This window comes from Aureococcus anophagefferens, assembly GCF_000186865.1.
Source record: "Aureococcus anophagefferens unplaced genomic scaffold AURANscaffold_8, whole genome shotgun sequence".
Classification (NCBI taxonomy): domain Eukaryota; class Pelagophyceae; order Pelagomonadales; family Pelagomonadaceae; genus Aureococcus; species Aureococcus anophagefferens.
Genome location: NW_008705568.1, coordinates 1,483,047 through 1,511,045, shown reverse-complemented (window position 1 = coordinate 1,511,045; position 27,999 = coordinate 1,483,047). Strand labels below are relative to the sequence as shown.

The 27,999-nt window shown below is 71.9% G+C and overlaps 1 protein-coding gene across 1 annotated transcript; it reads right to left on the bottom strand.

The window, feature by feature from the left end:
• Nucleotides 1-11: 11 nt before the first annotated feature.
• On the bottom strand, nt 12-27,948 carry AURANDRAFT_63994 (hypothetical protein; the record flags this gene model as incomplete). The annotated part of the gene is made up of 7 exons (XM_009038361.1): nt 12-204; nt 478-636; nt 766-903; nt 981-6,114; nt 6,314-7,840; nt 8,040-20,403; nt 22,732-27,948. The coding sequence occupies 7 exons, from the start codon at nt 27,946-27,948 to the stop codon at nt 12-14; spliced, it is 24,732 nt and encodes an 8,243-aa protein (XP_009036609.1).
• Between the last annotated feature and the right edge of the window lie 51 nt (nt 27,949-27,999).

Here is a 27,999-nt window from a genome sequence, read left to right as displayed (position 1 = left end):
CTGTCGAGCGTCTACGGCAAGACCTTCGAGGAGATGAGCGGCGCCGCCGCGGAGCGGCGCGAGCAGTCCATGAGCGCGGCGCGGGAGCGGCCCGAGTCCTCGACCATGCTCGGCGACCCGGAGGAGCCGCCGGGCATGGTCTTCCACCACTCCTTCCGGGACCGCGACGAGGGCAGCGAGATCGGCGGGAGCACGATCTCGGGCCTCCGCTACGTGCCCCGGGCCTACTACGGCGGCGGCGGCGATTTAAATAGGGGCAAGACGGCCCAGCTCGACGCGCGGCGCGAGGTCGTCAACGGGTTGGAGCCGCGTCTAGCCACCGTGAGCTTGTGCGACGTCGGCAAGACGCGCGGCCGCTTGAAGCAGGGTCCCTACAGCAACCCGGGCTACTTCCTGCGCGTGCGCGAGCGGTCCAAGGAGCTCGGCCCGCCCCTGCGGAGCGGCCACAAGAACGAGCTCGAACGAGTGCACGCGCACCTCGCGTCGCTGACGCTGAACGACCCCGGCGCGTGGGTCGGCAACAAGGAGTTCGTCTTCCCGACGTGGCGGCACCCGAACCCGAAAAAGTACGCGGGCGCCCGCGTCGAGTACTGCACGACGCCCTGGACGCCCGCGACCCACGACGTCTCCGGGGACCTGCGCTGGGCGCCCGTGAACAAGGTCGAGAGCTACGTCGTCGCGCCCGACAGCAGCCACGCGATCAAGGATAGCATGGTGCCCTTCCGCGCGCGGCGGCCCAAGCTCGAGCTCGGCAACCGCTGGAACAACTCGCGCCTCCCGGAGAAGTCCGCGCCGGCGACGCCCGCGCCGGGCGCGTCGACGCGGAGCCTCCGAAGCTCGAAGAGCTGCCACGTGTCCCTCCGGGGGCTCACGCTCAAGTCCGCGCGCGCGTCCACGGGCAGCCTGTAACACGGGAGAGGGCGTCGGGGCTTCGGCGCGGCGCACCGTACCCCCGAGAGGACTCCGAGCACACAACTTACTTCTTGCTCTTGCGGCTCTTGGACTTCTCGCCCTTCTTGGGCCGGCGCCTGCGCCGCTTCGTCGCGCCGTCGTCGCCGAGGTTCTGGAGGTTCGCGCGGGCCGTGCGGAGCCACTTGACGGCGATGGCCCGCGAGGCGGCGTCGATGTCGAGGGGCTTGAGGGACTTGAACTGGGGCGCGTCGCCCTCGTCGTCGCTGAGCTCCGCGCGCGCGGCCGCGCGGCGCTTGCCGCCCTTGCCGAAGAGCTTCGTCGACGCCATGCGGTGCCACTTGATGAGGATGGCGCGCGACGCGGGCGAGAGGAAGACGGGCCCCCACTTGGGCCGGCCGTCGTCGTCGTCGTCGTCGTCGTCGCCGAACTCGCCGTCGGCGGCGACGGCCGCGGCCTCCTTGCGCTCCTCGAGCTTGGCCTTGGCGATGCAGTTCATGCAGATCGTGCGGTAGCGCTGGTTCTTGATCCAGAACGTCTTCCAGGCGACCTGGTCGAACTCCTGGTCCGGGTTCTCCGCGTCGAACTGGGCCGCCAAGACCTCGAGAGGGACGACGCACTCGACCTGGAGCTGGCGCCGGCTCAGGCAGTTCTCGCACTGCGTGCCCCGCGCCTTGGAAATCAAAGGCTGCACGACCTCCCGGAGGCGCATGCGCCGCCGCGCCTGCGCGAGCCACCAGCGCACGATCTGCCGCGACGACGCCTTCAAGGCCACGGGCCCGAACTTGGCGCCGTCGTCCTCCGAGTCCGAGGAGATGTCCTGGTTGAGCTGGTTCAGGATGCGCGTGAACTGGTTGATGAGGTAGGGCCGCGACCGCCGCAGCGTCCGCGGCGTCAGTATGGACGGCAGCTGGTTGATGAGCCACGCGCGGTTGTAGTTCAAGAACTTGAAGCGGAACGTCTCGGACGTGATCCTCTGGTTCATCATGAAGGCGTCGTGGGACGACCCCTTCAGGTCCTCCCAGCCGGGGATCTCGAACTCGTCCTGCTCCTGCATCTGCGTGTGCCACGCGGTGTTTTCGTGCTTCACGCGCCAGAGCTTCACGAGCAGCGCGAGCTTGATGACGCCCCACTCCACGGCCCAGCACACAAAGTAGCCCAGACCGACGATGAAGGGCGCCATCTGGTCGCCGAAGAAGTTGTAGTTCGCCTGGAGCATCATCTGGATCCCGAAGACGAACATCATGATGCCGTTGACGTGGATCGTGAGCATCATGTAGTACTGCGAGGAGAAGCACATCTGGTCCAGCGTGCGCACGGACTCGTCGATGCACTCGTCCAACGAATCCTCGAGGCCCTTCCACTTCGTCTCCCGCTGGAGGAAGCGGTACCGCGTGTAGATCAGGTAGTCGTAGATCTTCCACCCGTGGAAGAGCTCGAGCACCGACAGCGTGAAGACGTCCGCGACGAACTGGAAGGGGATCAGAATGAGAGAAAAGAGGAGGAAGTAGAGCATGTCGAGATTCTTAATGTTGTAGATGATCGTCATCTGGACCTCGTTGCGGTACGCGATGAGGATCAGCAGCACGAAGACGTTGTACAATAGAGCCATCGCGCCCGTCGAGTAGCCGCCGTAGGCGTCGAGGATCGGCTCGACGGTCTCGCCGCCCTCGGCGACGACGCCCTCGAGCTCGCGCTTCGCGAAGTTCGCCTCCTCCTCGACCTTCTCCTCGACCTTCGCGGAGCCGCCGCGGACCCACTTCGGCAACGAGCCCAAAAACGCGGACCACAGACCGCCCACGAACTCAAACAACCAATCCAGGAAGTCCGCCAGCCCCGGATCGAAATAGATCTGCTCCACGAGCCCCATGCCCAATTCGATGAAATAGCCGCCGAGGAAGTCGACGAAGTCGTCGCACGACAAGGTGACGACGCCGCACGTCACGTCGAACGCCGTCATCACCGGCGCCGATAGCAAAGCTTCCTGCAACTGGTTGTCCACGATGGCCCCTAAAAACTGGCCGATGGGCCGCAGCCCGATGATCACGAACCAGATGTAGGTGCCGAAGTACTGCCAGTAGGAGAACTCGCAGACGACGCAGCACAGCAGCCCGATCATGAAGGACGAGAAGATCAGGTTCGACCGCTTCCACATGTTGGGCTTCCAGATGTCCTCCTTCTCCGCCGCCGGGTCCCGCCGCTTCTGCATGTCGATCTCGCGCTGGGAGATGCGGTCCGGCAGGAACATGCGGCAGCCCGCGTACCAGCACATGATGGCCATCATGATGAACGAGAGCCCGAGCCGGCCCTTGCGCGCGGCGTCGAGCTTCTCCTTGATGATCACCGGGTCGCTCCACTCGATGGGCATCAGCCCCCGGTCCATGCTCTCGCCGCCCTCGCCGCTGTAGAGGAGGTAGTTGAAGGCCATGCCCGCCATCATCTCCGCGTAGATGCTGTCCGCGCGGTTCTCCAACGGGAACCCGGGCTGGAACGCGAAGAGCACGTGCGCGGGGATGACCTGGCGCACCATGACCGTCATGGTCAGCATGGCCAGCGTGATGGGAAACAAGCCCAAGATCACGCCCTGCGTCGGCGGGCCCGAGATCAGCAGCAGCATGGACCAGATCCGGAGCCGCGGCGGGTTCTCCAGGGCGGTAGTTAATCGCACAGAAACCCAGAGCACGAAGCCGACGAGCACCGTCATGCCGCCCGTGAAGGCGAAGATGCCGATAAACACCTTGGTCTCGAAGGCGAACCAGATAATCAGGTCGATGTAGTCCAGCGGGTGGTAGCTTAAAAGTAAGGTGTACTCGGGCAGCTCGACGGTGGGATCGACGCCCGCGGTGTTGAACTCCACGAAATGCAAAAAGGCAAAAATGATGTTCTTCTCCTTCCACGTGTCGGACACGCGCTGCTTGTAGCCGATCTCCAGGATCATGCGCGTCGGGTAGCAGCCGTAGCCGATGACGTCCGCGCACTCGCCGTCGCCGTTCGCCACGGACACGGGAATCAGCTCGTCGGAGTTGCGGCCGCGCTCGAAGACGATCTTCGAGCCCCCAAAGTTGTTCAGGTCCGCGATGGACCGCTCCGTCAATCGTTCCGTCTCCCGCCCCAGGTACTGGAGGTAGTCCACGGGCTGCTTGAGGAAGTAGAAGAGCGTGGACCCGTCGGGCGCGTTGAACCAGAGCGGCGCGTCCTCCGTGTCCGTGTCGCGCTCCTCGTAGGTGCACTCCACCGTGCGCTCGCACCAGTCCGCCAAGGGCACCATGTCGAACTGGACGAACAAATCCGGGGCCTTGACGGCCTGGATGGAGTCGAAGTGGGGCAGCGGCGGGTGCGAGTAGCGCTTCGTCGGCGTCGGCTTCGTCTCGGGCGTCTCGGCCATGCGCGTCGTGTCCGGCGGCAGCGCGCACTGGTCGCTCTCCACCAGGTTCGAGAAGGGGATGTAGGAGTCCCACTCGCGGCAGTTCGAGAAGTAGGGCATGTAGGGTAGCAAAACGTGCTTGTCCTCGATGAAGCCCTGCATGAAGTCCAACGAGTCCTCCGTGTCCGGGTTGATCTCCGGCCGGAAGAAGGTCTCGAAGTAGACGTCGTGGGCCGCGGACGCGGACGTGTCCACGGGGTAGCCGTCGGGCGGGTCGCACTCGCCCGCGAGCTCGTCGCAGACGTCGTACATGTCGTAGTCGCCCTGGAAGGGGTCGAACCACGTCGAGTCGACGATGAGGTCGCGGTCGTTCTGGACCACCGTGGGCACGGCGGCCTTGGCCTCGTAGGTCGTGTTGAAGCTCACGAGGACCCGGCCCCGCTCGTATTCTTTGTAGCGCGGCGGCATGTTCAGCGGCCGCGCGGCGTCCCGCTTGTCGGGGTTGTCGTTGTAGACCACCCCGATAATGTAGAACTTCTCCGTGTCGCGCTCCTCGAAGGACACGTAGGGCGACAGCTTGCGCCGCATCATGTCCGCGCCGATGGCCGCGCGCACGGGCACCTTGCCCGTGATCAAATCCGTTTTCTTCGACTCGCGGTTCCGGCTCCGCTCCTCCTCGCGGAGCAAATTTTGCGAGTACTCGTTGACGAACTTGGCCCGCCGCGGCGTGACGATCTGCACCGTGGCCGTGTTCCGAAAAAAGGCCGCGGCCGCGAGCCAGCCGCCGTGCATGATGTGGAACTCGATCTTGAAGATGACGTCGTCGAGCGCGAAGAGCGTCATGTTGAAGACGATGTTCTTGGGCGTCGTCGTCGAGTTGAACCATTCCGGTAAAAGCAGCGGCTGGCGGCAGGGGTACTTCTCCTGGGGGTCGAGGAACGCGCGCGACGAGTCGCACTCGGCCTCGTCGCAGCGGCTAGGCGCGACGTAGATCGCGAGGCGGTAGTGCTCGTAGTAGACCATCTCGCTCGGGAGATGCTGGAGGTCGAAGCTGAGCATGGCCGTCTCCAGGCCCCGGAGCGTGTACCAGCCCTCGTCGCGCGTGTGGTCGCCCTCCTCGGACGTGTCCATGTGGGAGCAGCGGCCGACGTCCATGGCGATCGTGTCCGCGTCGGGCACCCACTTGGAATTAATAATGTAGGTCATGACCGCCCAGGAGCCCGGCACCTCCTTGCGCTCCGGGTGCGTGTTCTGGAGCGTGTAGCGCGGCGAGACGTCGACGTAGGTCGCGTAGGGGTCGTCGAGCTTCGAGGAGAAGATCTTGCCGTTGTTCGTGACGTCGACGGCGACCTCGGCGCTGTAGCACGGGTTCCAGCGGTTCACGGACGCGCCGCCCGCGTAGAGCGGGTCGGGCCCGCGGATGTTCGGGTGCGCCGCGAGCTCGTCGTTCATCTCGTTCTGCGTCAGGCGCATGACGAGGTCCCTGATGGGCCGGAAGCCGTGGGGCGTCGCCGCGGTGACGGCGTCGTTGCACTCGCCGACGACGGTCTCGCAGCCGTCCTCGTCGTCGCAGTCTTCGGTTTGGGACTGTTCGCACTTGACGTAGCACCGCGCGTTGTCCTCCTCGGCGCAGGTCTGGAGGTAGTGGAGCTCGCCGTCGACCATGTGGCAGCTCTGGGGGAACTGGTTCGCGATGATCTGGGCGTCCGCGAAGTCGAACTTGGGGGCCTCGCACGCGACCCGCGTGTTACTAATAAAACGCCCGGGCGTCACGACGGACCGGTCGGCGACGTCGCGCAGCGACGGGTAGGTGCCCGTCTCCGCGTCGGGCGAGTAGTAGCCTGTGTGGAAATCAACCAGTGAGCTGGGACGTCGGGGCCAAACTTCTGAAATCTCTAGCTCGGTCAAATCGAAGTCGATTCGGCTGATTTTTGGACGAATCGATTGCTCTCGTCGAGTTCTCGAAGCACGGCGGAAGTGATCGTGTCAAAACATTCGAATACGCGCACATTGAAGTCGGGTTGAAGATTTGATTTCCACACAGGTAGTAGCGGTCCCAGCGGTCCGGCACCGCGCAGCTCCGCGGGTCGCGGCGGCCGTTGCCGTCGACGGTGAAGCGGCAGGCCGTGAAGCGGCACATGAGGAGCGACGAGTCGTAGAAGTTGCGGCCCACGACGATGATCTCCTCGCCGCCGCTCTCCTTGACGTACTCGGGGCACGTCCGGAAAAGTTCGACGGTCTCGTTGCGCCAGTTCGGGGCCGTGTAGTTGGGCGACACGGCGGACACGTTCACGGGCATGATGGACGCCACGACGGAGATCTCGCCGACGCCGTCGCCGCCGATGATCTGGTCGATCTCCCCCGAGCCGTCCATGATCGTGTAGTTCAGGAACGCGTAGTATCGTTGATCCTCGTAGGGGTCGAACTCGGACGCCACGCGCTTGTCGCAGATGTGCTGCGTCTCCACCAAACAGTCGCTCACGGCCGTCTGGCCGAAGGCGCTGGACGTCGTCGTGAAGTAGGGGCACCGGATCTCCGGGTGGCCCGGGTCCGCCGTCGCCGGCGGGCAGAAGTAGCCCACGGCGCAGCGGTCCCGGTTCCGCATCTGCTTCGTCGTGCCCGTGCGGCAGAAGTAGCCCGCGTCGCAGGCGTAGACGAACTGGTCCACGGGCAGCGTCTCCAGGCCGCAGTAGGTGCCCGCGGGGCACTTGTGCTCGAACATGGTGCTTCTGTCCGTGCCCGTGCCGCAGACGTGGCCCTCGGGGCACCGGTCGGACACGGACAGGTTGAACATGCCCTGCTCGCCGCAGACGCGGCCCTCGGGGCAGGGGAGGCACAGCGAGATGTCCGTGGAGCCGTTGGACGTCGAGTAGGTGCCCGTCGGGCAGAGGCGGCACGTCACGGAGTCCGCGAGGCTCCGGTACGTGCCCGCGACGCAGATCTTGGGCTCGTAGGTGCCGTAGCCACTGCACGAGTAGCCCGCGGGGCACACGGAGCAGGTCAGCGCCGCGGACAACGGCGCGTAGGTCCCCGGGAAGCACGTCGTCGGCGCGACGTAGCCGACGTCGTCCGCGAACGACCCCAACGGCACCTGGATCGGGTAGGACACGCCCGGCGGGCAGTAGTGGCCCGGGTAGCAGCTCCGCGACCCGACGGCGCTCGGCGACGCCTCGCGGCAGAACGTGCCCTCCGTGCAGACCTGGGGCGCGGAGATGCCGCCGGGCCGCGCGGGGATCCACGGGATCGTCAGGTTGTGCGCGACGCCGCCGACGCAGAACGTCCCCGGCGCGCAGGGCACGGGCCGGTGCGCCGTCGGGTCCGACGAGTCCAGCGTCAGCGTCCCCTTGGGGCAGAAGTAGCCCTCGGGGCACGTGAGCACGGGCATGCTGAGTCCGAGCGAGGAACAGACGAACCCGGCCGGGCAGATCTCCGGCGCGACGCGCGTCCAGCCCGGGCAGATGTGGCCCGTCGGGCATAACGTACAGTTCGACATGCCCGCCAGACCGTTGTAGGTGCCGGGCACGCACTCGCGCGGGAACGTGTTGCCCACGCCCGGGCAGTGGTGGCCTGTGTGGAAATCAACCAGTGAGCTGGGACGTCGGGGCCAAACTTCTGAACTCTCTAGCTCGGTCAAATCGAAGTCGATTCGGCTGATTTTTGGACGAATCGATTGCTCTCGTCGAGTTCTCGAAGCACAGCGAAATGGTCTGGTCCAAACCGTTCGATTACGCTCACATTGAAGTCGGGTTGAAGATTTGATTTCCACACAGGTGGTGGCCCAGGGGGCACGCGACGGCCAGCATCTGCGTCGGGCAGAAGTGGCCCGTCGGGCAGGGCCCCTCGCCCTCGGGGCTCCCGGAGCCCGCGGGGCAGAAGTAGCCGTCGAAGCAGCGCTGGGGCGTCGAGAAGTTGCCCGGGATGGACACGGGGCTCGACGCGCCGCGCGCGCAGTACGTGCCCGGCGGGCAGGGGAACGGCAGCTCCGCGAGCACCGCGCGGCTGCTCGACATGGGCCGCGCGGCGTCGAAGGGCCGCGGCGGGTGGATGCCCGGCGCGTAGGTGCCCGTCTCCGGGAGAGACCGCCGGTCGAGGCGCCAGTCGCGGCGCGGCGGCACGAGATAGACGACGCCCGTCTCCGCGTCGCGCTCGTACTCCGAGTTGTTCGCGAAGGCGAAGGGGTCCGACGACTTCGTCCCCGGGTTGCAGTAGTGGCCCGGCGGGCAGAGCGTCTTCGGCTCCCGCTCGCCGAGGTCGGAGCACACGAAGCCGCCGGGGCAGAGCACGGGCTTCGAGAGCCCGAAATCCGGGCAGTAGTAGCCCACGGGGCAGGCGAGGCACGCGACCTGGCCGCCCCGCGGCTGGAAGGTGCCCGGCGGGCAGAGCGTGAAGTTCGTCGGCTTGGCGCCCCGGCAGAGCGTGCCGTTGGGGCAAGGCTTCGCGGAGCCCAGCGTCTCGTAATACCCCTTCTCGAGCTCGTCGTAGTACTCAAAGGCCGCGGCGCCGTCCGAGTAGTCGAGCCCGTTGACGGAGACGCGCACCTCGACGTAGCGCGGCAGCAGGGACACGCGCGACGAGTACTCGTCGCGGTCCTCGGCCGCGTCGCCCGTGCGGAGGCTCCGTCGATCCATCTGCGGCGCGCCGCCGGACTCGCGGTGGCCGCGCGCGAGCGCGTCGACGTTCGGGGGCACGCAGGCGACGACGCTCGAGGACACGTAGGTGCCCCGCACCTTGACGTCGCCGAAGGCGCACTTCAGCGCCGTCGAGTTGACGAAGTTGGCGCCGACGACGAAGACGGGCGCGCGCGCCGTCGCGAGCGCCCGCGACGGCCAGACGGACGTCACGAGCACCTCCGGCACGTACAACAAATTCAGCGTGTTCGACGCCATGTCGCGGCCGTTGACCGTGACGTGCACCGACGCGAGGCCCGGCGCGCGCGCGGGCGCGACGCAGGAGATGGCACTCTCGGAGAGGAACCGCGCGGGCACGCGCGAATTATCAAAAAAGCAGGCCAGCTCCAGCGTGTTCCGGAAGCCGGACCCGAAGACGGACACGGCCGTCGCGCCGATCTGCCCCATGGACATGAGGGGCCACAGGGACTCGATCTTCGGCGTTTCCGCGAACGCGTATTTCAGGAACGTGCCGTAGAAGTCGACGCCGTTGAGCGACACCTCGAGCATCGCCTCGCCCGCCGCGTGGGGCGGCGTGACGCATAACAGGCGCTCCGACGAGAGGAAGACGGCGGCGACCGTCGCGTCCCGCCCGAAGCGGCACCTGGCTTCCCGCCGGTCTTTGAAGCCGCGGCCCCGCAGAACGACGCGCGTGCCGCCCTCGCCGGGCCCCGCCGCCGGCGACAGGCTCCGCACCTCCGGCGTCGCGTCGTAGGCGAACGTGGCCGTCGACCGCGAGAACGTCTCGTTGTCGCAGGACACGGCCACCGCGACCTTCCGCGGCCGCCGGCCGTCGGACGGCGGCGCCGCGCATCGTACCTCCACGTCGCTCACGACCGACGCCGGCGCCAGACTATCGCCGAAACGACAGAGGACATCTCCGAAGAAGTGGGACCCGAAGACGCGCACGGCCGTCGCGCCCTTCAAGGGGCCGGACGCCGGTTCCAGAGCGTAGACCGACGGCTCGGACGCGAACGTCACCTCCGCGTAGGTCGGGCTCCAGAAGCCGCCGCCGTCGTTGGACACCTGTAAGCGCACGCGGCTCGGGATGCGCGCCGGCGCCGCGCAGGTCAGGGTGCCGTCGTCCTGGAACGTCGCGGCCGCGACGAGGTCGCCGAAGCGGCACGCGAGGGCGTCCGAGTGCCGCGCGAAGTTTCGTCCCTCCACCGTGACCAGCGCGCCGCCCTCGGCCAAGATCACGGCCGGCGTCGCGGCGTAGACGACGGGGAACTCGCCGTCGGCGCCCGGGTCCGTCGCGACCACGGCCTCGTAGGTGAAGGCGAATCGTCGACTCAGCGTCGGCTGCTTCTCGGACGCGATCTCCAAAAAGGTCGCGACGTCCTCGTTGCGGCGCCAGCGCGGCGCGACGCAGGCGAGGTTCGTGGCGCTCAGGAAGACGGCGTCGACGGTCGAGCCGCCGAAGTTGCAGCTCGTCCGGCCGTCGTCGACGAAGCCCGTGCCGGATATCGCCACGACGGTGCCGCCGTCGCAGGGCGCCGCGAGCGGCGCCGCGTCCGTCGCCGTCGCCGACGAAATGTACGTGAACACGTGGCCGCTCGCCAGCGGCGGCTCCGCGGCGTCGTAGACCAGCGACACGGCGACGGCGACGCGGTCGTCGCCGCGCGGCGGCGACGCGCACGTCACGGCGCTGTCGCTTAAAAGGGTCGCGTTGGTCTCCCGGTCGCCGAAGCGGCAGGCGACGGGCCCGTGGGCCGTCGAGAAGCGGCCGACGACGGTCACGGACGTGCCCCCGTTCTCCGGGCCGTAGGGCGGGTCCACGCCGACGACGAGCGTCCGCGGCTCGTACGCGTATTCGGCGGCCGCCGCCGACGCGTCCTCGCAGGCGTCGACGCGCGCGACCGCCGCCCGCGTCGACGGCGGCGCGACGGCCCGGACCTCGCTCGACGAGACGAAGGTCGTCCGGGCCGACACGCCGTCGAAGCAGATCAGCGTCGTCGTCGTGAAGCCGCTGCCGCGCACCCTAACGACGCCGCCGCCCGTCGTCGGCCCGCCCGTCGGCGACACCGCGACGACGGCCTCGCCGAGGACGTAGGAAAAGGGGAAGCTGCCGACGACGTCGCGGAAGACGCGGACATGGACCGTGATGGCCCCCGGCGGCCGCGCCGGCGCGACGCAGCGCAGGAGCGACGCGTTGACGACCGTCGCCGGAACCCGAAGGCCGCCGAAGTCGCACGTCGTCTTGGAGTTCCCGTCGAAGCGGTCACCGGTGACGTTCACGACCGCGCCGCCGAGGTGCGTCGTCTCGAGAGGCGCCGCGGATCGGACGACGGTCGGGCTGACGTACGCGAAGGACGCGGACGAATGAGACGAGCGTAGCCCGCCGAGCGACGCGGCGACGGCGACCGTCGCCGGGAAGGGCGCCGCGGGCGTCGCGCACTCGATCTCCACGGACGAGACCCACGTCGCGGGGACCGATGATTCCCCAAACACGCATGCGAGGTCCACGGCGTTGGGGAAGTTGGCGCCCTTTAAAGACACCGTCGTGCCGCCGCGGTCCGATCCGAAACTCGGGTCCGCGCGGTAGACCTCGACGGGGTCGACGTACTCGAGCTGGGCCGGCGGGCCGACGGCGACGTCCGCGCCGTCGACGGCGCACACCGCGGCCACGACGACGGCGTCGGACGGGAGCGTGGGCGTCCAGGCCGGCGCCGCGCAGGATAAAGTGGAATTTGCGAACGTCGCGGCGACTCGCGCGTAGCCGAAGAGGCACGCGCAGTCCGTCGCGTGGTCGGGCACGCCCGAGACCGCCAATGTCGTCGTAAAGCCGCCCGTGCGCCAGCCGCGCGCCGGGCTGAGTGCTAGAAGCGTCGGCGTCGCGAGGAAGGTGAAGGCCGCGGACGTCGTCCCGAACGACCGGCCGTCGACCGCGACCCGCACGTCCGCGACCTCGCCGGCGCCGCCCGTCGCCGGCGCCGCGCAGTCCACGACGTCCTCTTCGACGTAGGTCCCCGACACCGGCGCGTGGTCGCCGAAGCGGCAGGCGAGGAGGCCCGGCCCGCGGACGTTCGACGCGCGGACGCGGACCAGCGCGCCGGGCGCCGCCGCCGCGGGCTCGAGCGACGACGCGTGCGCCTGGGGCCGGAAGCGGAACGTCGCGAAGGGCGCCGGCACGGGAATGGTCGCGCCGTCGACGGAGAAGCCAAAGGCGACGGGGCCGGCCAGGGCCGGCGTGTGGCAGAAGGCCTCGTCCGTCGCGCCCTCCGAGAAGAACGCGTCGACGGTCTCGTCGCCGAACGCGCACGCGAGCCGTTCGCTCCCCGTCGCGAGCACCGTGAGGGCGATCGTGACGCGCGTGCCCCCCAGGGCCGGCGCCGTCGTCGGCGACACGGCGAGGACCTCGGGGGCCGGCGCGACCGCGGGCGTTCGCTCGACGGCGTCGAACGACGGAGGTTCGGGCGCCGCGCCCGCGGCCGCGACGTCGCCGAAGAACTCCACGAAATCGACGCCGTTGTTCGAGACGGCGGCGCGCGTCGACTCGTCGAGCGCCGGCCGCTCCGACTTTGGCGGGAAGAAGCAGACGACGAGCGTCGACGACATCCACTTGGCCTCGAAGACCCGCCCGGCGAGGCGGCACGACAGGCCGACGCCGTCGAGGAAGTTCGCGCCCGTGGCCGCGAGCGCGCCGTCCTGGAGGCCCTCGGTCATGGCGTAGATCGCGATGGGATGCTCGTAGTCGTAGGCGAGGGCCGACGACCGGGACCCGTCGCCGCCGTCGACGACCGCGAGCGCGACGCGCCGCTTCCCCGCCGCGGCCGGCGCGACGCAGGCGAGGGCCGACGCGTTGACGAGCGCGGCGGCGACGTCCCGGTCCCCGAAGGCGCAGGAGGCGTCGGCCGGCCGCTCCGAGAACGTCGAAAAGTCGCCGAGGATCGTCACCAAGGTGCCGCCCGTCGACGGGCCCGTCGCGGGCGCCGCCACCTGAAGCGCGAGGGACGCCGCGACGGAAAAGGGCACGCCGGGGCTCAGGGGCGCCGTCGACGGCGACGCCACGGTGAGCGCGACGACGCCCGCCGCCAGGGGCGGGCTCAGGCACCGGAGCGCGTCGCGGCCGACGATCTCCGCCGGAACGTACGCGTCGCCGTCGAAGACGCAGGACGCGCCCGGCGCCAGGGCCGCGAGGTTGACGCCGGTCACCGTGATCAACGTGTCGCCGGCCGTCGATCCCAGGGACGGCTCTACCGCTCCGACGGACGGCGCCGCGTAGGCCGCGTAGCTCCAGGGCAGCGCGGCGTCGACGTCGTCCAAACCGTTCAGCCGCAGCGTCACGTCCGTAGAAAACCCGGGCGCGAGCGCCGGCGCGATGCAATACACGTCACCGTCGACGACGCGCGCCTCGGCGACCGTCGTGCCGAAGACACAGGCCGCGTCCAGTGTTGTTGTGTTTTCTGAGACGGAGACGCCGTCGACCCGGACGGCGGCGCCGCCGAGCTCCGACCCGCGCGCGGGGCCGCCGCGGGCGCTGAAGGGCGGCGCGAGGCGCGTGTAGAAGACGTCCTGGGTCGAGTACTCGACGCCGTTGACCGTGACCTCGACGCGGCTCGTCGTCGCCCGCAACGTGTCGGGCGCGGCGCAGCGAAGCTTCGTCGCCGACACGTACGTCGCGGCGCTCGCGGGCGCGTCGCGCGGGTCCGCCTCGTCGGAGACGAAGCGGCAGCCGAGTTGTGCCGTGTCGCGGAAGCGCGCGCCCTCGACGAGGAGCGCGCGCGACGCGCGGTAGCCCGAGGCCGGCGACACGGAAAAGGCCGCCGGAGCGTCGTCGAACGAAAAGTCGGCGGAAATTTCCGAATAGTCGGCGCCCCCGTTCGTCGACAGGGCCAGGGACGACGCCCCGCGGAGCTGGGGCGGCGCGACGCAGAGGACCCGGCCCGGCGCGAGCCACGCGCCGGGGACGGAGTCCGCGCCGAAGCGGCACGCCGCGTCCGTCGTCGGCGTCTCCGCGAAGCGCGCGGACACGACGACCTCCGCGCCGCCCGTCGGCGACCCGACGACGGCGTCGACGTCGAGGATGATGGGCGCGCCGCCAACTTCAAAATCGACGCCGTCCGCGTCGAGGACGCCGTCCGCGGTTTGAACGCGGACGCGGTAGACGCCGGCGGCGGGGAACGGCGGCGCCTCGCAGCGGATCTCCGACGACGAGACGAAGACCGCCGGGGCGGCGGTTCCAACGCCAAAGTCGCAGGCCAGGCCGCCGCTGGGCTCGAAGCCCCGGCCCTTCAGAGCGACGACGGTCCCGCCGGCCGCGGGGCCGCGATTCGGCTCCGCGGCGTGGACCTCGAGCGGCGCCGTGAAGTCTACCGTGAGGCCCTCGCTCACGTCGACGCCGTTGAGCGACACGGCGACTTCGACGGCGCCGGCGCCGCGCTTCGGCGACGGGCAGGTGACCTCGGGGCCCGCGACGGCCGTCGGTGCGACGACGACGTCGCCGAAGTGGCACGCGACCCCTTGAGCGGCGTCGTCCTCGAGCGTGACGACGACGGGCGTGCCGCCGCCGCCGGGGATTATTCTTGGCGTCACGGCGACGACGACGACGACGGCGTCGTAGGCGAAGGTCGCGGCCGTCGCCGCGCGCGCGCCGTCGAGCGCGAGCGTCAACGGCACGGCGCCCGGCGCCGCCGCCGGCGGCGCGAGGCATCTGACCTCGTCGTCGGCGACGCGGACGGCCGCGGTTAATGGTAGATCACCGAAGGCGCAGGCCAGGCGCGCCGACGCGGCGAAGGGCGCGAGGCGCGCGCCGAAGACCGACACGTCCGTGCCGCCGCGCGCGGGCCCGCGCGTCGGGCCCGCGGAGACGACGGACGGCAGCTCCACGACCTGGAACGGGACGGCGTCGACGCGACTCGCGAAGTGCGCGCCGTCCAACGCCGCGGAGACGGCGTAGAGGCCCGGCGGCAGCGACGGGACCGCGCAGCGGAACTCTGAGGTTGATAAAGCATCAGCCGCCACCACCGTCTCCCCGAACGCACACGCGGCCCCCGCCGCCGGGCGGCTCGCCCCCGGGGGCGCCGTCGTCGTCACCGTGACGAGCGCGCCGGCGGCGCCGAAGGCCGGGGCCACGCCGGCGACGTGCGGGAGCTCGTAGTACGCGAAGCTCGCGCCGACGGCCGCCGGCAGATCCGCGCTGTAGCCGACGTCGAAGTCGACGTCGCCCGGGACCCCCGGCGGCGCCGCGCAGGCCAGGGCCGACGCGTTGCGGCGCGCCGCGGGCGTCGACGCGTTGCCGAAGCGGCAGTAGAGCGGTGCTTCGCCGGGGAAGTCGCCCAAAACCGTCAGCGCCGCCGATCCGGCGACGGGCGCGGACCGCGGGACCACGGCGTCGACGCGCGGCGCGGCGGCGAAGGTGATCTCCGCGCCCTCGAAGCGCGCCGCGATGGCCTCGTGCTCGAGGACCGTCACGTCGACGGTCCGCGGCGCGCCCGCGGGAGCCGCGGGCGTCGCGCAGTAGACCTCTCCGTCCAACACGTCCGCGCGCGTCTCGAGCCCCCCGAAGTCGCAGGCCACGGGCAGCCCGAAGGCATCCCCGGAGGCGTTCGCGGAGATCCGCACGACGGCGCCCGACTCCTCGAAGGCGAGGGAAGATGGTGTCAACGACGACAGCAGGCTCCTGGCCACAAAAGACACGTTCGCGCCGGATGCGCCGGGCCGCCCGCAGTCGTTCTCGACGGTCAAGAGGGCCACGCCCGGCCCCCGCGCGGGCACGGCGCAGTCGACGGCGTAGCTCGAGATCCACGTCGCGGCGGCGGGGACGCCGTCCCAGGCGCAGCAGAGCTTTTTGGAGTTGACAAAGAGCCCGCCGTGCGCGCGCGCGGTCTCTGCGCCGCCGTCCTCGCCGGCGGCGACGCGCGCCGGCGTCGCGGCCGTCGTCGCGGGCGCCGCGCCCGACGCCGCCCCGAGGCGCAGGGCGCCGCAGCGGTCCCGCGACTGGACGCCGTCGACGACGACGCAGATCACGACGTCGTCGCGCAGGCGCGACGCCGGGAAGGCGCAGCTGTCGCCGGCGACGTCGGCGTCCGCGCCCGTGACGGCGTCGTAGCACGCGAGATCGCTCGCGGGGTCCGCGTCCACGGTCAGCACGAGCGACCCCTCGGCCGTCGTCTCGGACGCGACGACCAAATCCGCGAAGCCGCGGCGCTCCGCGGCGTCGAAGGCCAGCGGCACGTCGCCGAAGAAGGTGGCGCCGTCGTTCGACAGGGCCAGACGCACGTGCCCCGTCGCGGCGAGCCGCGGGGCGACGCAGCGGAAGGCGCCGTCGGCCGCGGCCGCGACCACGCGATCCCCGAATCGGCACGCGGCCTCCGCCGTCGCGTGCTCGAAGCCCACGCCCGCAACTGCAACAACGTCTCCGCCGGCGATCGCGGGCGCGAACGGCGCCAGGAGCGCGTTGGCGTGCGGGTCCGGCAGCGCGACGAAGGGGACGGATGGGCCCGCCGCGGCGTCGCCGAGTCGGACGACGCGGAGCTCGACGGTCCCGGGCTCGAGGGGCGGCGCGACGCAGAGCACCGCCGCCGCCGACACCCAGACGGCGTCGACGGCGACGTCGCCGAAGGCGCAGGCCAGGGCGGCGTCCCGGGGGAAGTTGGCGCCCGCGACGGTCACCGTCGCGCCGCCCGCGGCGGACGCCGCGGCCGGGCTCGCGGACCGCGCCTCGACGTCGTGGAAGAAGGCGAAGGCGACGCCCTCCGAACCGGCGACGGCCGCGTCGTAGGAGAAGGTCAGGAGGCACGACTCGCCGGCGCTCGGGGGGGAGACGCACGCGGCTGTTGTTGTGTTCGCGATCGTCGCCGCCACGCCGACGCCCCCAAAGTGGCAGTAGAGGCCGCGCGACAGATCAAAGACGCCGCGGAGCGCCACCGTCGCCCCGCCGACGGCGGGGCCGCGCGCCGGCGCGTAGGCCGCGACGACGGGCGCGTCGCCGACCGCGAGCGCGGCGTCCGCGAGCGACGCGTTCTCCAAACGCGGCACGCCCTCGCTGAGCACGGACACGGACGACGTCCCCGCGGGCGGCAGCGGGCACTCGACGGCGTTCTCGGAGACGTGCGTCGCGTAGCGCCAGGCGCGGCCGTCAAAAATACAAAGCATCTCGCGCGCCGCGTCGAAGTTCGTGCCGAGCGCTCGCACGGACTCGACGCCGCGCGCGGTCGTCGCGCGCTCGACGGACGACACGGTCGTGCGGTGCGCCGCGGACACGGCGGCGTCGGCGACCATCGTCGCCGCGCGGCCGCCGCCGACGAGGGCCACCGTCGCGTTCTCGGCGCCGGAGGGCAGCGGGCACTCGACGCGCGAGGACGACACCCACGCGGCCTTGTGTGTGTCGTCGCCATAGTCGCAGGCGAGGTCCTCGACGTTGGGGAAGTGGGCGCCCCGGAGGACGACGACGTCGCCGCGCACGTCGACGGACGCGACGACGGCCCGCGCGCGCGCGACGACGCGCGCCTTGTTCGAGACGGCGTCCAACGCGCCGGCCGAGAGCGCGACGACGGCCGCGGCGGCGACGACGGACGCGTCGACGTCGCACTCGACGCGATCGTCCGTCAATGCCGTGATTTCTACGAGCACCGTGTCGTCGATGACGCAGTGCGAGAGGTATGGCGCGTCGAGGAAGCCGGCGCCCTCCACGACGACGGTTGTGTTCGTGTCATCCTCCCGGAGCGCCGCCGAGTCCACGTGGACCTTGTCGACGTAGGTGAAGGCGCCGGGCAGCAGGGAGAAGTGGAAGCCGTCGTTGAGCGACAGCCAGAGGTCCACGGGGCCCGGTTCGCCCCAGCCCGGGGACACGCAGCGGATCTCGTTCTTCGAGACGACCTGCGCGTAGGCCGTCGTGCTCTCGCCAAACCGACAAAGAGGCGCGATGTTCGTCGCGTCGAAGGCGTCGAGGTTCGTGCCCGTGATCGCGACCTCCGTGCCGCCCGCGAGGACGCCGACGGCCGGCGACGCCGCGAACAACGTCGCCGGGTGGAAGTAGTCCAACACCACGGCCGCGGCGCTCAGCTCCGATTTCGCGTGGCCCACCCGTAGGACGACGTCGGCGTCGCCTCGCCGCGGCGGCGCGAGGCAGGCGATCTCCGTCGCGCTCAAGACGGACGCGGGCTCGAAACTCCCGGAAAAGTCGCAGTAGACGGGCAGCCCCGCGTCGAAGTCGCCGCCGGCGACCTTGACGAGCCCGCCGGACTCCGGCAGCACCGCGGGCGTCGCGGCGACGAGCGTCGGCCGCGGCGCGAAGGCGAAGTCGACGGCGGCCGCGTCGTCGAAGCCCGTCTCGCCGTAGACGCGCAGCGCGAGCGATCCGAAGCCCGCGGGCGCCGCGGGCGCGGCGCAGGTCACGGCGTCGCCGACGGCGGCGTCGACGACCACGTCGCCGCCGTCGAACCCGGAAAAGACGCAGGCCGCGGCCGCGTCCGCGTCCAGGTTCGCGACGTCTAACGTGACGACCGCGCCTCCGGCGACGTCCGCGACGTCCGGCGCCGCCCCCGTGAACGACACCCCCGCGTCCGCGGCGGCGAGGTCCAGCGCGAACTCCGCGCACCCGGAGGTCTCGTAGCAGACCGTGACGTTGGCCACGCGCCCGCCCGGCGGCACCGCGCACTCGACGCGGTTCGAAAAGCGGTGGAACGCGTCTTCGACGAGCGCTCCGTCGTAGACGCACATGACGGAATCCGCGAAGTCGTCGAGGAAGCCGCTCCCGAAGACGTCGAGCGTCGTCGTCGACGCCGTGACGATGGACGGCACGGCGTAGTTCAGCACGACGTTCGGCGCGACCTTGACGTCGGACGACGACGCGGAATAATCGAAACCGTTGTTCGACGCGCGCACGGCGCCGACGCCCGTGTTCGCGAGCCCCGCGGCCATGGACGCGACGTAGGCGCGGTCCTTGACCGGCGGCGGGCTGCAGGCGAGGCGGCTCGAGCTGATGAAGCGCGCGGCTTGCGCCGCGCCGTAGACGGAGCACGCGAGCGCCGGCGAGTCGACGAAGTGCGCGCCGACGACGAGAATCTCCCCGCGCGTAGACGCGGAGAACACCCGGGGAAAGACGTTGAAGACCTCGACGGGCTCGTGATAGACGTACGTCGCCGTCGACGACGTCGTCGCGGCCGTCGCGCCCAGTGCGCACGGCGCGACGGAGAGAACGACGTCGCCGGCCAAGTGCGGCGGCGCGGCGCACGCCTTTGAAGACGCGTCGACGGCGGCCGCTACGTCATCGAAGAAGCAGCAGAGCCCCGCGACGTCCGGTGCGTCGACGGCGACGGCCGTGCCCCCCGTCGTCGGGCCCAGCAGCGGCGCGAACGTCGCGGCGAGCGCGTCGAAGGCCTCGTAGGTCAGCGACGCGCGCGGCGCGTCCTCGACGACGACGGTCAACGCGTAGGCCCCGGCGTCGAGGGCCGGGGCGACGCAGGCGAGGGCGCCGTCGCCGCCGCGCGTCGCGGCGACGTCGACGACGCCGAAGCGGCACCGCGCGTCCGCGCCGTCGAACGCGGCCGGCGACGACGCGGCGATCGCGAGCTCCGCGCCGCCGGCCGCGGGGCCGGACGCGGGCGTCACGGCGTACGTGACGTCCCCGGCGAGGTACGCGAACGACGCGCTCGACGCGCCCCAGTCCCGCCCGTTGACCGTGACCTCCACGCGAACGGTCCCCGCGCCCGCCGGCGACGCGCAGACGAGCTCCGTCGCCGACACCCAGCGCGCGTCGCTCAGCGCCGAGCCCCCGAAGCGGCACGACAGCTCGCTCGCGTCGACGAAGTTCGACCCGTACACCGTGATCGGCTCCCCGCCGCTCCGCGCGCCGCTCCCGGGGTGCACCGAGATCGCCGCCGGCTCCGCGACGAAGCCGTAGGTCGCGTCGCTCGCCGCGCCGACGGCCGCGTCCCCGGCCGCGCCCACGCGCACGGCGACGGACCCCTCCGCGTGCGCCGGCGCCACGCACCGCAGCAGCGTCGCCGACACGACCTCCACGGACGCCGCGGGCGCGTCGCCGAACGCGCACGTCACGGACGACGCGTACGCGAGGAACCCGGACCCCTCGACGGCGACGACCGTCCCGCCGCCGGTGCCGCCCCGCGGCGGGCTCAGCCCGCTCACGACCATCAGCGGCTTGTACTCGAACGCGTCCGACGCGCCGTACAGGACGCGCCCGTCGTCGACGACCGCGAACGACACGCTCCCGGCCCCGTGCGCCGGGGCCACGCACCGCAGCTCCGACGAGCTCACGAAGCTCGCCGCGACATCCACGAACGCGAACCGGCACGCGAGCGTCGTCGAGAACGCGAGGTCGCTCCCCGTCACCGTCACCTCCGTGCCGCCTGTCGACGGGCCCGACGCGGGCGACACGCCGCTCACGACCGCCGTCGCCAGGTACGAGAACGTGGCGCCGTCGTCCGTGAAGTCGGCGCCGTTCACGCTCACCTCGACGGCGACGTCGCCCGCGGCTCCCGCCGGCGCCTCGCACTCGAGCTCCGTCGAGTTCACCCACCGCGCGGGCGCGGTCGCCGTCCCGAAGCGGCACGCCAGCAGGCTCGAGTCCGCGAAGTTGAGCCCCCGCACGATGACCGTCCCGCCGCCGGCGACGCCGCCCGACGCCGGCTCCAGGGACAGCACCTCCGGCACGGCCACGTAGCGGTACTGGGACGTGCCCGCGTACGCGTCGGCGCCGTTGATGCTCACGCCGACGGCCACGGCGCCGGCCGCGGCCGCCGGGGCCGCGCAGCGCACCTCCGTCGCCGACGCGACCGTCGCCGGGATCGCCTCGTCGCCGAAGAGGCACAGCGTCACGTCCTCGAAGCCCGAGCCCAGGATCGTCACCGCGGTGCCGCCGGCGACGGCCCCGACGTCCGGCGCGATCGACGCGACGACCGGCGACACCTCGTAGACGAAGCTCGACGCGAGGTCGACGTAGTCCTGCTTGTTGTTGCTCACGGACAGCGTCGCGGGCCCGGACTCGCCGGACGGCGACGCGCAGCGGATCTCCGTCTCGGAGACGAACGTCGCAGCGACCTCGGTCCAGCTGAAGCGGCAGTACAGCAGCGTCGAGAACCGGAAGCCGGAGCCCTCGATGGCGACGACGGTGCCGCCGTTCGCCGGGCCCGACAGCGGCGACGCCGCCGCCAGATCCAGGGCCGCCGCGTAGACGAACTCGAGCGCGTCCGCGCTCATCTGCTGGTCCGCGACGCCGAGCCGCACGGCGACGGCGCCCGGCGCCGCCGCGGCCGGCGCGACGCACTCGGCCTCCGTCGAGGAGACCCAGCGCGCGTCGACGTCGAGGGCGCCGAAGCGGCACCGGAGGTCCGTCGAGTCCGGGATGTTCAGGCCCGAGACGGCGACGACCGTGCCGCCCGCCGCCGGGCCCGACGCGGGCTCGAGCTGGCCGAGGAGCACGCCGGCGACGTACCTGTAGGTGAGGTCGACGCCGGCGCGCGCCTCCGCGCCGTTGAAGGACAGCGAGAGCTTCGCGGTCCCCGCGGCCGCGGCCGGGCTCTCGCAGCGGACCTCCGACGCGGAGACGACGCCCACGGCCGCCGCGGGCACGTCGCCGAAGAGGCATGCGACGTCGCCGGCGTCCACGGGGAAGTTCGCGCCCGCGAGCGCGACGACGGTGCCCCCCGAGACGCCGCCGAACGCGGGCCGCGCGCCGAGGACGACCGCCTCGGGCCAGAAGGCGAACTCGGCGACGTCGACGAAGTCGAGGCCGTTGCCGCTCAGCGCGAGGACGACGGCGCCCGCGTCGTGCGCCGGCGCGACGCACGCGAGCTCCGTCGGCGAGACGAAGCGCGCGGCGACGACGGCGTCGCCGAAGCGGCACGAGAGCGACTCGGAGTAGGCGAAGCCGTCGCCGGTCACGGTCACCTCGACGCCGCCGGCGACGGAGGCCGACGCCGGCTCGACGGCCGTCGCCGCCAGGTCGTCGAGGTAGACGAAGTCGACGGCGCTCGCGTAAAAGTCCGCGCCGTTGCCCGAGACGCGCACCGGCGCCGCGCCCGCGGCGCGCGGGGGCGTCGCGCACTCGGCCCGCGTCGCGGAGACCCAGCGCGCGGGGACGACGGCGCCGTCGAAGGAACAGGCGAGGTCCTCGGAGTCGATGAAGTGCGCGCCGACGACGGCGACGACCGTGCCCCCCGCCGCGGGGCCCGAGGCCGGCTCGAGCGCGAGCGCGAGGGGCTCGCGCGCGTAGCGGTAGAGGACGCCGTCCGACACGGCGTCGACGCCGTTGCCGCTCACGGCGACGCGGACGACGCCCTCGGCGTGCGGCGGCGCCGCGCAGCGGAGCGCGGCGCCCGCCTCGAGGACCGTCGCCTCGGCGACCGCGTCGCCGAAGAAGCACGACGGCGCCGCGGGGAAGTTCGACCCGCGGAGCTCGACGGCCGTGCCACCGGCGATGCTGCCCATGGTCGGCGCGATGCCGTCGAGCGTCGCCGGGGCCTCGAAGGCGAACGCGCCGACGTCGGTGAAGTCGACGCCGTTGGAGCTCAGGGCCAGGACGACGGTCTCACGCCCGGCCCACGTCGGCGCGACGCACCGGATCGTCGACGCGTCGACGAAGGCCGCCGCCATGACGAGGTAGGTCTCGTCGTTGCTGAAGCGGCACGCGAGCTCCGCCGTGAACTGGAAGTCCGCGCCTCCGACGGTGACCTCGGTGCCGCCGGCCGCGGGGCCGGACGCGGGCGTCACGGCGTACGCCACGTCCCCGGCGAGGTACGCGAACGACGCGCTCGACGCGCCCCAGTCCTGCCCGTTGACAGTGACCTCCACGCGAACGGTCCCCGCGCCCGCCGGCGACGCGCAGACGAGCTCCGTCGCCGACACCCAGCGCGCGTCGCTCAGCGCCGAGCCCCCGAAGCGGCACGACAGCTCGCTCGCGTCGACGAAGTTCGACCCGTACACCGTGATCGGCTCCCCGCCGCTCCGCGCGCCGCTCCCGGGGTGCACCGAGATCGCCGCCGGCTCCGCGACGAAGCCGTAGGTCGCGTCGCTCGCCGCGCCGACGGCCGCGTCCCCGGCCGCGCCCACGCGCACGGCGACGGACCCCTCCGCGTGCGCCGGCGCCACGCACCGCAGCAGCGTCGCCGACACGACCTCCACGGACGCCGCGGGCGCGTCGCCGAACGCGCACGTCACGGACGACGCGTACGCGAGGAACCCGGACCCCTCGACGGCGACGACCGTCCCGCCGCCGGTGCCGCCCCGCGGCGGGCTCAGCCCGCTCACGACCATCAGCGGCTTGTACTCGAACGCGTCCGACGCGCCGTACAGGACGCGCCCGTCGTCGACGACCGCGAACGACACGCTCCCGGCCCCGTGCGCCGGGGCCACGCACCGCAGCTCCGACGAGCTCACGAAGCTCGCCGCGACATCCACGAACGCGAACCGGCACGCGAGCGTCGTCGAGAACGCGAGGTCGCTCCCCGTCACCGTCACCTCCGTGCCGCCCGTCGACGGGCCCGACGCGGGCGACACGCCGCTCACGACCGCCGTCGCCAGGTACGAGAACGTGGCGCCGTCGTCCGTGAAGTCGGCGCCGTTCACGCTCACCTCGACGGCGACGTCGCCCGCGGCTCCCGCCGGCGCCTCGCACTCGAGCTCCGTCGAGTTCACCCACCGCGCGGGCGCGGTCGCCGTCCCGAAGCGGCACGCCAGCAGGCTCGAGTCCGCGAAGTTGAGCCCCCGCACGATGACCGTCCCGCCGCCGGCGACGCCGCCCGACGCCGGCTCCAGGGACAGCACCTCCGGCACGGCCACGTAGCGGTACTGGGACGTGCCCGCGTACGCGTCGGCGCCGTTGATGCTCACGCCGACGGCCACGGCGCCGGCCGCGGCCGCCGGGGCCGCGCAGCGCACCTCCGTCGCCGACGCGACCGTCGCCGGGATCGCCTCGTCGCCGAAGAGGCACAGCGTCACGTCCTCGAAGCCCGAGCCCAGGATCGTCACCGCGGTGCCGCCGGCGACGGCCCCGACGTCCGGCGCGATCGACGCGACGACCGGCGACACCTCGTAGACGAAGCTCGACGCGAGGTCGACGTAGTCCTGCTTGTTGTTGCTCACGGACAGCGTCGCGGGCCCGGACTCGCCGGACGGCGACGCGCAGCGGATCTCCGTCTCGGAGACGAACGTCGCGGCGACCTCGGTCCAGCCGAAGCGGCAGTGCAGCAGCGTCGAGAACCGGAAGCCGGAGCCCTCGATGGCGACGACGGTGCCGCCGTTCGCCGGGCCCGACAGCGGCGACGCCGCCGCCAGATCCAGGGCCGCCGCGTAGACGAACTCGAGCGCGTCCGCGCTCATCTGCTGGTCCGCGACGCCGAGCCGCACGGCGACGGCGCCCGGCGCCGCCGCGGCCGGCGCGACGCACTCGGCCTCCGTCGAGGAGACCCAGCGCGCGTCGACGTCGAGGGCGCCGAAGCGGCACCGGAGGTCCGTCGAGTCCGGGATGTTCAGGCCCGAGACGGCGACGACCGTGCCGCCCGCCGCCGGGCCCGACGCGGGCTCGAGCGCGGACAGGAGCGCGTCGTCCTCGTAGACATAGGTGAGCGCGCGGCCCGACGACGCCGGGTCGCGCCCCCCGACGCTCAGCTTCAGGCCCACGGCGCCCGCGGGCGCCGCGGGCGCGACGCATTTGAGCACGACGTCGTTGACGACGACCGCGTCCGCGAGCGCGTCCCCGAAGGCGCACCGCACGGCGCCGTAGCGCGACAGCGCCATAAAGCCCGCGCCCGAGACGACCACAACCGTCCCGCCCGCCGGCGGGCCCGAGCTCGGCGCCGCGGCGGCGAGCCGCGCGTCCACAAAGCCGAAGACCGCGCCGGTTCCCGAGAACGAGTTGCCGCCGTCGCCGGACACGGTGACCGTGTCGTTCGTCTCCGCGGACCGGGGCGGCGCGTAGCAGACCAGCGTCGCGGCGTCGTAGACCGCCGCCGGCGCCGCGTCGAGACCGAAGCGGCAGAGGTAGGGCAGCCCGACGTCGAAGCCGCCGCCGGGCGACGACACCTCGACGCGCGTGCCGCCCGCCACAGGCCCGAAGGCCGGGCGTAGCACCAAGTCCGCGAGGGGCCTCGTGTACTCGAAGGACCGCGTCGTCGCCGACACGTCGACGCCGTTCGTCGACACCGCGACGCCCGCGGCGCCCTCGACGTCCGACGGCGGCGCGACGCAGCTTAGTGCCGTCGCGTTGACGTAGGTCGCGGGCGTCGGCGTCCCGCCGACGACGCACGCCAGCGCGTCCGACGGCACGCAGCCGGGCTCCTCCAACAATACGAGGATCGTCGTGCCGCCGCTCCGGGGGCCGACGGGCGGGGAGAGCGACGACACGACCAGCGGCGCCTCGTAGAGGAACTGGCGCTCGTCGGACCAGAAGCCGCCGTCCGTGACGCGGAGCGCCGCGTAGCCCGCGCGGGACGCCTCGGGCGCGTCGCACGCGTAGGTGTCGTTGTATAAAAGCTCCGCCGGCGCCGTCGCGTTGCCGAACTGGCAGCTCAGCGGCGCGGCGCCCGCGCCGGCCACGTCCAGCAGGACGCGCGTGCCGCCCGTCGCCGGCCCGCGCCGCGGCCGCGGGAAGCCCAGAATGTCCAGCGCGCCGGCGTCGTCGCCGCTCCTCAAATCCAACGAGATCGACGTCCGTCTTTCTTCCCCGTCGGCGCCCGTCACCGTCGCCGTGATCGTGTCCGACCCCTCGAAGGACGGCTCGCGGACGTAGCCCAGGTTCGCCAGCGCCGCCGTCAGATTCGCGGGCGACCCCGTCAGCGTGATCGCGTCCTCCGCGTACGACACGTTCGACACGCCCGAACGTTCGAAACCGTCGCCGAGGGAGAGCAGCGCGTCGGCGGCGTCCGTGCGCAGCGCCACCGTGACCAGCTCGCCCGCGTCGGAGCCGTCCACGACGAGGCCGCCCAGGGCCAGCTCGTAGTACGGCGGCGCGACGACCTGGGGCGCGCGCTTGCCCGCGTCGACGGTCACGGGGATCGTCGTCGCCGACGACCCGCCGGACGCGTCGTCGAGCGTCACCGTGATGTTCTCCACGTAGGCGCCCCGGAAGCCCTCGTAGGGCTCGTAGTACATGGCCGCGACGCAGTCGTTGACGTCCGCGGCCGTGCCCGCGACTTCCAGGAACGGCGCCGTGTCGTCGCCGTCGCAGGGCAGGAAGGCGCCGCCGAGCGCGAGGAACGTGAGCTTGTACTCGAGGTGCGGATCGGACGCGGAGTCGACGTCCGCGAAGGACACGCCGCCCAGGGAGACTCGTCCCCCCTCCGCGACGGACAGCGCGGACGGCGTCTGCAGCACGGCGCCGTCGTTGACCGCCGCGACGGCGACGGGGATTCTCAACAAATCCGTCGCGTTCGTCTCCGTCGTGGACGCGAGGAGCACGACGAGGACGTCGTCGCCGTGGTAGTTCGCGTCCGGCCGGTATTCGACGTCGCTCAGGAGCTCGTTGGCGACGCGGACGGAGACCGTCGCGTTGCTCTCGCCCGTCGCCGCGAAGACGGCCGCGCCGTGGTCCGCGAAGAGTTCGATCAGGACGCCGTAGGCGTCGAGGAACGTGACGCCCTCGATTGCTAAACCGGCGACGCGCGTCGCGGCATCCTCGCGCGCGGTCAACGCCGCCGGTCCGACGAGCGACGGCACCTGGTCGAAGTCGAGCAGGATCGTCACCAGCGACTCTTCGAGGCCGCCGTACCGGCCGCTCACGAGCTGCCAGGCCTCGGGCCGGTTCGCGCGCCACTGGAGCGTCGCCGTGTGACTGCCCGGGGCCAGGGGCGCCGCGAGCTGGCCCCGGAGCTCGTCGAAGGTCCGCGCGACGGACGTGCCGACCATGGAGCCGTCCTCGCGGTAGGGCACGCCGTCGAGCAACACCCGCGCCTCCACGGTCTGCAACGACGCAAAGGTCCAGGAGTCGAAGTCGGGACGGCCGTGAAGGGTGACGGGCAGCGCGTACTCGACGACGACGACGCCCTCGGCAGGCACGTCGAAGGACGCCGTCTCCACGGTGGCCCAGTCCTCCGTCGTCGCCTCCGGTAAAGCGGTCGTCGACACCATCTGCAGTATGGAAATCGCGTCCGCGCCGCGCTCCTGCACGGGCGCGGCGTAGACGGTCCGCGAGTTCGCGAAGCCGTCGGCCGCGCCGGGGTCGCAGCGCCAGAGGCGCCCGCTGGACCCGCCCTTGCGCCACTCGAGGGCGACGGTGTGGACGCCGGCGGGAAGCCGCACCAAAACCTCGCGCGCGAGCGTCGCCGCGGCCGACGCGTAGCGGTCGCGCGACGACGCGGCGGCGACGGTCTCCCGGTAGGCCTGGCCGTCGACGGTGAGCCGCGCCTGGACGAGGTCGTCGTTGTCGAAGGGGTTCGCGAAGGTCGGCTGCGTCGCCGTCGCCATCAACGTCGCGGCGTAGCCGAGGCGCACGTCCGTCGCGTAGGGCAGGTCGAAGGTCGCGGCCGTGTCTTTCACGGCGACCCAGTCGCTCCGCGAGAGCGCCGCGGCGCTCAGGGGCTCGGCGGCGTGGAGCGCCTCGTGGGCCGTCGCCGTCAATACTCTTCCGCTCGAGAAGCCCTCCTTGAGGCTCGGGTCGCTGCGCCACGCCGCGGCGCCGGCGGCCTTCCACTGGACCTTGACGACCTTGGCCCGATCGTCGTTCAGCGTCACGACGGCGCGGCCGAGCGCCGCCTCGGCCTTGACGCGCGCCTCGCTGTGGAGGTTCGCGTCGAGAAGCGTCGCGCCGGCGCGCAACGGCGCGCCGTCGACGACGAAGCGCACCTGGAGGCTGCCCTCGGCGACGTAGCTCGCGTCGGGCGAGTCGTAGGCCGCGTAGACGCTGAGCGTGTGCGACAGCAGGAGGCGCGCGCCGGCGCCGCCCCGGACGGTCACGGCCAGGCCGGCGACGTCCTCCCAGACGCCCGTCGCGTTCGGGAACGCGAGCCCCGTCGGGGCCGCGCTCCACGTCTTCGCGTCCGCGCACCGCAGCGCGCAGGCGCAGAGCAGCGCCAGCAGCGGCGCGCCGGCGTAGCCGCCGGCGGCGCCCATGGCCGGAGCGTCGAAGCTGCCCAGTCAAGCGGCCCCAGCGGTAAAATGGAT